Consider the following 12,257-nt stretch of genomic DNA (forward strand, 5'->3'; position numbering starts at 1 on the left):
CTTCCTCTCTCACATATTCAATTGTCCACTGCATTGTCTCTTGCCTTTGTTCATCTTTCCCACAACCCTCACCTCTATCTCATTCTTTCTGCCTATCATTACTACTCCATCCCCTCCCCCAGAATCTAGTTTCACCCATCACCTGCCAGTCTATTTCCTTCCCTTCCCTTGTTCTACTATATACTGGCCATCTTTCCACTTCTGTCTACAGCTTTTGACTCCATGGATGCTGCTGGAACCAGTGAGTTCTTAGAGTATTCTAGTTTTCCTTCATCTACAATCTCTTGTGTATTCTCAACAATACTGATTTTCCTTTCATAAGCCAATCCAATTATTTTTCCCAAAGTGTTCCATTATTATAATTTTCATTATCGGTTTCAGTATTTTCCCTGCTGTGAGGCTCTCAGTAGCTCTTTATTTTCCCTCTTCCATCTCTCTCCCTGCCCCCCCCACAACACATTTCGACTTATATTTGCTACCTTCCAATCCACTGGAACAATTCCAGAATCTATATTAAAAAAAAGGCATCCGTTAGTCTTGTGAGACCATGGATCTGCACCTGGAAAGTCTTCACTCTCCAGGGCGCAGGCCTGGGCAATGTTGTATGGAAGACCAGCAGTTGCCTATGCTGCAAGTCTCCCCTCTCTACGACACCAATGTTGTCCAAGGGAAGGGCGTTAGGACCCATACAGCTTGGCACCAGTGTCGTCGCAGAGCAATATGTGATTAAGTGCTTTGCTCAAGGACACAACACATTGCCTTGGCTGGGGCTCAAACTCACGACCTTCAGGTCGATAGTCCAATGCTTTAACCACTTGGCCACGTGCCCACAGAATCTATAGAAGTTCGGAATATAATAATTAGGACATTTTCTTTTTGACGGCTACCTCTTTCAGAAGTCTTGGCTGTTCATCATTGAGATTATTTTCAGCAATTTCTCCAACACATTTTTGCTAACCTTAATACTTATTTTTGTTCAGTTTCTGATTTTTTTGGAAAATTTTCCATGAAGACAGATGCATAGTATCGATGAAGTTCAGAAATGTCTACCCAGTTTTTCTTTCCACAGATGCTGTCTGACCTGCGGAGTATTCCCAGCACTCTCTACTTTGAGATATTTATGATTGTTTCATTCTCGTGCCATTTATTATTCACATCTGTCTGTAACAATGACAATTTACATAAAATTTTAAATTATTTGTTGATTTTATATAACTTAATGATTCCTTATTTTGAACAATTTTTGGAGTGAATTCACTTTCCATGTTTCATAGATTTTGCTTTTCCCATCTGCTGTAGATAAATAGTTAAGAATAGTTCAGTAGTACAGCCTGTAGAACTGCGCTACAGATGTTCAGCAACTTCCAATGCTGATTTTTGGTCAAAAAATGTAGAATCTGTACATTCTCCCTGTGACAGCATAGGTTTCTTCAGGTGCTCTGGTTTCCTCTCAAAGTCATGCAGGTTGGTAGGTAGGTTAATTAGCTCTAGTAAGTTGCTCCTAATGTGTAGGAGAGTGTGAGAATTTGGGGAAGTTGATGGGAATGTGGGAGAATACATAAGTTTAATGTAAATAGTTGCATGATGGTCAGTAGAAACTCAGTGGGCAGAGGGTCCTGTTTTCCATTCCTATGATGATAGAAGGCAGAGAGTTGGTATAAATGGGTGTTTTTCCAGTTGGTAGTCAGTGGTGAGTGGGGTGCTGCAGGGGTCGGTGCTGGGCCCGCAGCTGTTTACCATTTACATTGATGATTTGGAAGAGGGGACTGAGTGTAGCGTAGCAAAATTTGCTGATGACACTAAACTGAGTGGAAAAGCAAATTGTACAGAGGATGTGGACGGTCTGCAGAGGGATACAGATCGGTTAAGTGAGTGGGCCAAGGTCCGGTAGATGGAATACAATGTTGGTATCTGCGAGATTATCCACTTTGGAAGGAATAATAGAAGAGCAGATTATTATTTAAGTGAAAGATTGCAGCATGCTGTTGTGCAGAGGGAATTGGAAGTGCTTGTTCATGAATCGCAAAAAGTTGGCTTGCAGGTACAACAGGTTATTAAGAAGGCAAATGGAATGTTGCCCTTCACTGTTAGAGGGATTGAATTCAAGAGCAGGGAGGTCATGCTGCAACTATACAGGGTACTGGTGAGGCCGCATTTGGAGTACTGTGTGCAGTTCTGGTCTCCATACCTGAGGAAGGATATACTGGCTTTGGAGGCAGTGCCGAGGAGCTTCACCAGGTTGATTCCAGGGATGAGGGGGTTACCCTATGAGGCAAGATTGAGTCACCTGGGACTATACTCTCTGGAGTACAGAAGAATGAGAGGGTCTCTTATAGAAACATACAAAATTTTGAAATAAGATAGAAGTAGGAAAGTTGTTTCCATAGGTGAGACTAGAACTAGGAGACATTGCCTCAAGATTCAAGGGAGAAGATTTAGGACAGAGATGAGGAGAAACTGTTTTTCCCTGGAGAGTGGTGAATCTGTGGAATTCTCTGCCCAGGGAAGCAGTTGAGGCTTCCTCACTGAATATATTTAAGAAACAGTTATATAGGTTTTTACATAGTAATGGAATTAAGGGTTATGGGGAAAAGACAGGTAGATGGAGCTGAGTTATGGACAGATCAGCCACGATCTTATTGAATGGCAGGGCAGGCTCGATAGGCCAGATGGCCTACTGCTGCTCCTATTTCTTATGTTCTTATGACTCTGTGACTTCCTGTCTTTTTTTTTGTTAGTATTCCTTGAATGTTTCTTTCAAATAGTTCAAAAGTGATCATTCAGTATTTATCTCAACTGGAATTTAAACAACCATTTTCTCCTCTTTGTTACTATGATCCTGTTTTTAGAGAAACTTTGTAGGTGTATTGTTGTTTGGTGTAGTTTGCACAAGAGAAAGTTGGTTTAATGCCACTATATATGCCCACCCTACTACTAATATTCAATGATACAAACCATAAGGAAAAGTGTGAAAAAGTACTGTCACTTAAACTAGGTTTCAAAATTAAAGGTGCTTTTTTGCTGTATTTTCTGTGATAATCTTTAAACTGTCAGAACCACTTGCCATTCTGAAACTCCCATCACAGCAAAACCATGTGCCTTACTTCCTGAAGAACTGAAAGTGAAGAATTGTTTTTCTATTGTTTTTGTGGAAAACTCCCACAACTGTGATTAAAAGAAAGGTCAGTTTGCTCAGTGAAGCTCAGTAGCCAAGTCTCTGAAGTTAGAGCAACAGCAGGGTATAGGTGAAAAAACTGATCAGATGAAGAAAGGAAAAAAGGAAGGCCTGGAGTCATTGCATAGGAAACTTGACAATGATAGGTCACTGGTGACCTAACATGCACACAATTATTGCAATAGTGCTATTCTGGAAAATAATGTTAATTAAAAAGATATCATTGTGTGGGCCAAATGAGAGAAAGCAGTTCAGCTAAGCAAGTACATTCACTAGATATCAAATTGTTATATATCTGTAGACATTGAATTGTAACCAGCTTGCATGTTGAATATGGCTGAATTTTTTGTTAAAACCATATCAGGTTCTCAGCAAAAAAATATAAAAGCTGTCCAAAGTCCACTTCAGGTTGGCATTAGGGTGGTTTACATCTCGAAACAAGCGCTAAAATAGGACTTGGTGATTTGCAATGTAAATTTACCCAACACTTCAGAGATGGGCATCAGTTCTCAGGGGCATGCTCCTCAGAGCAGCCACGTAGAAGCACACACACCTCGGCTGCTGGAGAACAACAGCAGTTGCTGTAAAGTGAGACACCGAGAAGTCTTAGAGACCTACCAGCATTGGCCAGAGGACTTCAGATATCCAGTCTTTCCTACAGTATTTGTTTCAAAAGTGGCCAATACCAAAACAACCTGTAACACTGATTCAGTGTTTACTCTTCACAGATGCTGCCTGATCTTCTGTCTAGTTATAACACCTTGGCACATACAAATGCCTGGTTTAATTTTGTATCTGGCATGAATTCAGCTGGAAATTATCTTGAATGTGATCGACTTTTGGTTGAAACTGATATTTGAAATTGTGTGTAGAGGACATGATTCAGAAGTAACAACAGTTTGGAGTTAAATCAGACCATGTTTTATAGCTGGTTTGTAGTGCATATTTACTAACTCCATAAGTTTATAATGCTATTTAAAAAAGCAATCCAGGCTTCAATCCAAAGCACAACTTACTGAAATGTATCTGTTATTTTTTTTTTAAGTTCATGACCCATAACCCACTAAATAATTTTCACCAGTATTGAAGCACTGAAAACTACCTAGAAATGGCATTGTCAAGAGTGATAGCCATGAGTTCAAATTTTGTTAAGAAACTGGCCCAAAATCTCGGCAGGCACTCAAAGTGGATGACCAACTCTTCTGCATCAGATTTCAGAACAGACAATGAACCAATCCATGAACACTTTTCATACTACTTCGATGTTTCTCAGTATAATTTATAGTATTTTGATGTACTGAACTAAACTGCTAACACGAAGAAAAAAAATGACATACGTTAGTGATATTAAGTTTGATTTAGAAGAAGTGCTGGACCACGGGGGGGGGGGGGGTTCACGGCAGTGAGATATTGTCCTCAACTCCCTTCAGTGATTTTAAAAGGCTCTCAAGATATTTCAGCTTATTCCTGAACCGACTTTACTGAAGGTGGTTCATCTAGTTATGATCACGTTGCTGTCTGAGGGAACTTGGTGCGCAGAAACTTGCCGTGGTAATTTAACTGTGACTGAACTTAGTACCCCTTAGGGAAGCGCTTTGGGCTCGTGATGCCTTGTGATTCTGTATAGATGTTATGTAAATGCTACTCCTATGCGTTTATCTTATTTTTTTCGATTTTCCACCTTGCCCCTGGGCCAGTTTTCCCCCCTCTCTCTATAATGCATTAAAGTTGCCAAAGACAGACAATAGGAGTCGGAGCCGTATTAGGCACGCAAGGTCCATGTGCCAATTCTATATTGTAGTCCGTCGGGTCACATTTGATCTCTCTATCCACCTGCTGTGCCACAGCACACCAGCTGAAAGCCAGAAAAGAGAGAGGGGGGCAAACTACAGCACGGAGAGTCAGTGTGAAACCAGAGCCCCCTCCCCCTTGGCTTCTCCAGTTTCCTGTTTGCCCGCGGTTTGCGCCGATCCCCGCAGGGCTGCTCCTCGGGTATTGTGTGTCCGGCACTCGAGCGTTCCATGAAACACCTCCACCCCACCCCATCCCAAGATTTGGCCAGACTGTAGAGAACCAAGGGGAATACAGCTTCACTCGGTGCCGTGAAATGCGCCCGAGTGCAGCTTTCCAGAGACTGGCTCTGCCGAGGGTTGCAGGAAGTTTTCTTTGGGCAGGAGAGGAGCCGCCGCTGTAATCTCGGCCGGGAGCAGCAGCTGAAACTGACCGAGCGACTGAGCAATGGAGGAGCCCTCATCCCCCGGCAGCCGGCGCGTCGCCTGCCCCTCTTGCCCGCTGCTTTTTCGCACTTTGGAGGAAATGCATTTCCATAGTAAACTCTTTCACCAATTTCACCCAAGTGGCAGCCTAGAACAGGATATCGTGTTCGAACATCCAACAGAATTACCTCCAATCATCGTGGTAAGTTTCCCCCCCCACTTTCTTACCGGACCATTTAATCATGTAAGTACCCCAAACCATTACAAAACAACAACCGAGTTGTAGCCATTAATTCCATATTGTACTCCGGTTAAAACTTTAGAACTCTTCATGACTGCTACCCGCCTGTTGATAATGAAGCCTTGTTTTAGCAATGCAACTTAGTAACACGCTTTACCTGTCATGTGGTATAGAACGGTACCAGCGTTTTCAGCTGTGTTGTGGGCAGTTAGTGGGCGTTTAGCCCAATACGAAATCTGTTAAATACGCCGAGAGAAGATGACAATATACGATATTTTGGGGGCACTTTAAGGCCTATAAACTGATTTGGCAACAGACACACCCCCTATAATGGCCTCCAATCCTGCAGGACGGTGACAATGAATTGAAGATTAATTTCACTCCTGTGAATGAAAAGCAAAGCACATCGAAAGGTGGTCTCCAGGACTCGTCTACCCCCTTTCATTCTTGATTCCAAGGTATACAATTACTGGAGATGGGGATGGGGTAGTTGGAGGTGGAAGTTCACGTGATTAAGATCTCCAGTTAACAACTCTAGATATTTTTGCTTGATCTCCAGTAATTATTTGTATATTTGTTATTGTTTTTCAGTGATGTTGCACAGATAGTTTATGACTGCCTTTACGTATCATTATTCACAGGCAGTTGGAAACAAAACGGATGTTCAATGAGATATGTTTAACTCCTATGACCTTACCTAAATATTGGATCACTTTTCTGGGGAATAGTTTCAATAATTTAGTAGCTAATATATTGCTGTTCATTGAGCCTACTGGAACATTCCTTTCAATTCATTTAAACTTTTTGTCATTCTGTAATTAGCCAAATATTAGATCCAGGTTTCTGTCATAGCTGTGTATTCTTCACTGTCCTTGTCTAACAACAGCCTAGTGATCTAGGATAATTGACAAAGCAATTAGAATATGAAATTGATGTTGACAAAGCACATATTGCTATTATGTGAATGAGTTTCATACTTCTCGCATTGCCTTTGTGAAGAAGGACATAATGTCTCCTTGTACTATATGCATCTTGAGGACAAATTTGTAAGAACCTCATTTGTTTCTTTAAAAATCATAAGATTTAAAAGCCTCAATGATCTCTCCCTAAGCTTCCTCTGTTCTCAGACTTAAAGCCTCATTGAAAACAAGTTTTAAATTTAGCTCACAGAACCCCAATAGCATCTTGGTGAATCTACACCATATTCCTTGCAAAATGTAGTGCCTGGAGAGTATACATCACTGCAGGTGTGACTGAATGGGAACCTGGCATCATGGAAACAAAAGTTTATCATCTTCTATTTTTCCCAGTCACCTGGACCAACTTCCATTTTTGTCCCCATTCCTTGTATAACTGATTGCTATCTTTCTGAGCCTTCTGTAAATGTAATGCTGGGGCCTCATGATTAATCAATTTCATTCGATTTATTTTTTGCTATACTGGATGATTATGGAATGTAGTTGGATGTTTCTTATCTGCAATCTCCCATCAAACTCACCCAACCCTACTTTTGATGTCTCCACTCAGCCAAATTTATTTACCTTGATGTTTACTGCACAGAAAGTTCACTGAAAGCTGTGCATGCTTTCCATTTTGAAATGAAGGTGTCACTGAAATTTCTCTGAGCTCAGCTGGTGTCAACTTTTCCTTTGGAATGTCTTCCGTTATAAAATTTGTCGAAACCATTGTGAAAAAATTCTCACTGACCATCAGACACGCGCTTGGTTTGGAATTAAATCCAGGTTTGCAAAGAAAAAAAAATGACATAAGACCATAAGACATAGGAGCAGGATTCGACCATTCAACCCATCCAGCCTGCACTGCCATTCCATCATGGCTGATCCCAGCTCCCACTCAACCCCATACACCTGCCTTCTCGCCATATTCTTTGATGCCCTGACCAATCAGAAAATGATCAATTTCCACCTTAAATATACACATGGACTTTGGCCTCCACCACAGTCTGTGGCAGAGCATTCCACAGATTTATTACTCTCTGGCTCAAGTAATTCCTCCTTACCTCTGTTCTAAAGGGTCGCCCCTCAATTTTGAGGCTGTGTACCCTAGTGCTGGATACCCCCATAATAGCAAACATCTTCTCCACATCCAACCTGTCTGGTCTCTTCAACATTCAGTAGGTTTCAAATCATAAAAGAAACATGATTGTGATACACTGAACATTCAATTGTGCATCCATTCGATGATGTTTAAAGTTCTTGATAGGCTATGATTTGTGTTGGCAGCAAACATAAAAGTTTGTAAATCTAATATTCTTACATGTTCAGATGTATGTATTGAGGGACTGCAATGACAGCTGTTTGTATGGCAGGAGTGTACTGGCAGGAGTCCTGCAATTATTCTGCAAGTAAGCCTGCATTGTGTCATACCCGCTTGTAATTATGAAATGTATACTGCACAGATGCTTGATGTAGTTGTCATTACATTAATAAGGGATGCCATCTGGCTTACAGATTGGCAGCTGTCAGTAAAAACTTCATGTCTCCTTGAGTATAGTGTTCATCTGAAATATGTAAGCATTTTTGTGTGTGTAGTACTTCAGCAATATATTTAAGCAAATTAGTTGGTGAGAATATTTATGTGGTGTTGTTATTTTGAATAGTAACGCCTAGGTTCGTGTACTGTGCATCATGATATCCTATTTGATTGTTAAAGAAAATGGCGCACATATTCAGGCTGATAATTAAGACTATTTTGTGATGCAGATTTGTCTTATTTCAGTTCTTCTGCATTGTTTGAATTCTTCTACGTAATCAGCATCACTAAATGTTCTGCTCAAGTGCAGGGAGATTACAACACTTGCTTAGTGTTGAGGAATAATGCACAGCTGTCTGTTTTCAAAACCCCAGTGGTTCATGGGAATGAAATTCTGGTCAGTCAGAAATCTAATTGAGGTAGGATATATTTTACTCTCCATTCATTTACAGAAAGTAAAGCATGAATTACTTGCTTCTCTGGCCCACAAAACTGTCCGTGTTACAAACGTGATTATGGAGTGCTTGAGATTAAAATATTCCAAATTAAGTTCAGCCTAAAACAGGGGTGGCCAACTTTTTACATTCCATGTGTCAGTTTTTTCACGCACGAGTTCAGATGCGATTTTTTTCACGCATGAGTTCTATATTAAGAATTGAATGGGGGTACAAGAGTTGTATGGCGCATCTGAACTTGTGAGTGAAAAAATTGATGCATGGAATGTAAAAGGTTGGCCATCCCTGACCTAAAACATTACAAGTATGGTTGCTGCTTTAATATTTTTTCAGTACTAATATGAAAATAAATCATGAAATATTTACCATATTTTAAGTGCATTCATGTAATGTAAAGTTGGAAATTGTGGCACATAAGTTGAAAGTTATACACCAGTGTTGGCCAAAAATAAGCTGAGATATCTGGATCCATTCTCCTTTATGTTGCAACACAGCTGGAAGAGGCAGTGAAAGTAGCTAAGATATAGAATGTGCACTAGTTAGGGGCTTTATCACCATGCTTGCCTTCAAAGCAACGCTACTGCCAGAACTGGCCAAGTTCACAAGGAAGTGGCTGCCAGATTGGGTCTACTGTAGGTCATGAGTAAACCAACATGAGAGATCAACCTGTCTGAGCTCATTTTCTCCAATCTACCTGCAACAAATGCATATATCTATAATTATGTCAGTAGAACTGACCACCACATAGTCCTGTGGAAACAACATCTAGTATTCAAGCCAAGGATACATTCCTGTTTTGCTCTACCTATCCCTCTATCAGGTAGCACCATTTCTACTCTAAGTATGGTGGAGGTAGCATTATTCTTTGGGAATGCTTTTTAACAGCAGGGACTTGAAATCTGGTTTGGATTGATGGGAAGATGAATGCTGCTAAACACAGTGAGATCTGGATAAAAACGCTGCTAGCCTCCACCAGAAAACTTCAACAGGAGGAAGTTTGTCTTTCAGCTGGATGATGATCCAAAGCACATTGCCAGAGTGTTCCTGGAGCAGCTTCAATTGAAGCAAATTGATGTTCTTGAGTGTCCCAGTCAGAGTCCTGACCTTAACTCGATTGAACATCTCTGGCAAGATATCAAGATTGCTCTCTACTGCTGCACTCCAACTAACCTGGTGCAACTTGACTAATTTTACAAGGAGAAATGGGCAAATCTTGCTCCATCACATTGTGCAAAGCAAATAGAGACTTATCCAAAAAGGCTACTGGCTCTAATGCCTGCAAGAAATAGTTCAACTAAGTACCCAGCAAAAGGGGATAAACACTCTTGAACTGCCGACATTCCAGTTTTAGATTTTTTTTTTAGTTTTTCATGCTTTATAAATTTCCCTTTTTTTTAGGCACTACTGTGAAAAAAGGAACATGTCATTCACAATTAAAAATTCTCAGTTAAATTGATCAAAATCCCTGGTTGTAATACTCATTTATGTGAATGATGTGTTGGGGGCTGAATACTTTTTCAAGGCACTATTTCTAATCTATCTAAATTTATGGTTTCTTGTGTGTATTGCACTGTACCGATGCCGCCATGAACAAATTACGCGTATACACAGTGTATGTTAGTAATAATAAGCCTAATACTGATTTGGATACCTTGGAACCATTTACAGGAATATGAAGGGGTCCACCTCCTGAATAAGTTCAGCCCCAGCAATACGAAGGGAAATTAAAACCATTCTGAACTAAACAGCCCACTTGATTGCAGTGCCATCCATCACTCTAAACATTCAATCCCTCCACCACCAGGCAGCTGTGCCTGAAGAATGTACCATAACATCAGTAGCAGTTACTTGCCTATGCTATTCCAAAAGCACTTCCACACCTCTGACCTTGTATTACCAGGAAGGACAATGACAGCAGATGTACAGGTACACTACTATGTACCCTCCAAGCTGCCTATCAGGAATAAATCATGTTCCTTCATTACTCATTGGGGCTAAATCCTGTATCGCCCTTCCCAATAGCACACATGGGAGTATTTTCACCAGAAGAACAGTAAGAAGGTGGTTCTCCCTTTTACATTTTGGTCAGGGCACCAAATATTGGCTTATCCAGTGAAATCCATAGAGTCATAGAAAAGTACAGCACAAAAACAGTCTGTTTGGCCCATGTAGTCTATGCTGAACCATTTAAACTGCCTACTCTCATCGTCCTGCTCTGAGCCCTCCATACCCTTACCATCCATGTGCCCATCCAAGCTTCTCTTAAATATTGAAATTGAGCTTGCATCCGCCACTTGTGCTGCCAGTTTGTTCCACGCTTTCACAGTTCTCTGAGTGAAGAAGTTTCCTCTCATGTTCCCCTTAAACTTTTCACCTTTCACCCTTAACCCATGACTTCTGGTTGTAGTCTCACCTAACCTCAGTGGAAAAACCCTGCTTGCATTTACCCTATGTATACCATATACATATTTCTTTAATTTTCTAAAATTAAAATAGTTTTGTATACCACTGTCAAATCTCCACTCAATTTTCTATGTTTCAAGGAGTAAAGTCCTAACCTATTCAATCTTTCCTTATAACTCAGGTCCTCCAGACCTGGCAACATCCTTGTAAATTTACTCCACACTGTTTCAACATTATTTACATCTGTGCTGTAGGTAGGTAACCAAAACTGCAACAATACTCCAAATTAGGCCTCACCAATGTATTATACACCTTCAACATAACCTCCCATCTCCTGTGATGCCACTTTCAATTAATTATGGACCTGTATTCCCAGATCCTTTTGTTCTCTCGCACTCTTCAGTGCCCTGCCTTTCACTGTGTAAGACCTACAGCTGGTCTTACCAAAGTGCAACACCTCACACTTGTCTGTATTAAATTCCATCTGTCATTTTCAGCCCATTTTCTCAGCTGATCTAGATCCCGCTGCAAGCCATGGTAGCCTTCCTTGCTGTCCACTACACCCCCAATCTTGGTGTCATCCACAAATTTTCTGATCCAGTTAGCCACATTACCATCCAGATCATTGATATAGATGACAGGCAACAATGGACCCAGTACCGATCCCTGCGGCATTTGACTAGTCACAGGCCTCCAGTCAGAGAGGTAATCATCTACTACCACTCTCTGGCTTCTCCCACAAGGCCAATGTCTAATCCACTTTATTACCTCATCTTGAGTGCTGGGCGACTGACCCTTCTCGACCAACCTCCCATGTGGGACCTTGTCAAATGCTGTACCAAAATCCATGTAGACAACATCCACTGCCTTGCCTTCATCAACTTTCCTTGTAACCTCCTCGAAACACTCCATAAGATTGGTTAGATGTGACCTGCCATGCGTAATGCTATGCTGACTATCCTTAACTGGTCCATGTCTATCCAAATATTTATTAATCTGGTCCCTCTGAATACCATCCAATAACTTTTCCACTACTGATGTCAGGCTCACCGGCCTATAACTTCCTGGTTTATCTTTAGAGCCTTTCTTGAACAGCGGAATAACATTGGCTATCCTACCTCACCTGTTGCCAAGGATGATTTAAGTATCTCTGCCAGGGCCCTGGCAATTTCTGCACTTGCCTCCAGCATGGTCCGAGGGAACACTTTGGCAGGCCCTGGGGATTTATCCACCCTAATTTGCCACTGGATAGCAAATACCTCCTCCTCTGTAGT

General features: G+C 41.1%; 1 protein-coding gene across 4 annotated transcripts in view; it reads left to right on the forward strand.

Moving 5' to 3' along the window:
• The first annotated feature begins 5,218 nt into the window (after positions 1–5,218).
• Positions 5,219–12,257, forward strand: part of LOC134344347 (tensin-3-like) — a 453,918-nt gene continuing 446,879 nt past the window's right edge. For 3 of the 4 annotated variants that reach the window (XM_063043978.1, XM_063043980.1, XM_063043979.1), the window contains exon 1: positions 5,225–5,593. In XM_063043978.1, the coding sequence (XP_062900048.1) occupies positions 5,414–5,593 (180 nt within the window). In that variant the 5' untranslated portion in view covers positions 5,225–5,413. Of the gene's footprint in view, positions 5,594–12,257 lie in introns of all 4 variants that reach the window. The other variant, XR_010017422.1, reaches the window with a different exon arrangement.

This window comes from Mobula hypostoma, chromosome 3 (assembly GCF_963921235.1).
Source record: "Mobula hypostoma chromosome 3, sMobHyp1.1, whole genome shotgun sequence".
Lineage (NCBI taxonomy): Eukaryota > Metazoa > Chordata > Chondrichthyes > Myliobatiformes > Myliobatidae > Mobula > Mobula hypostoma.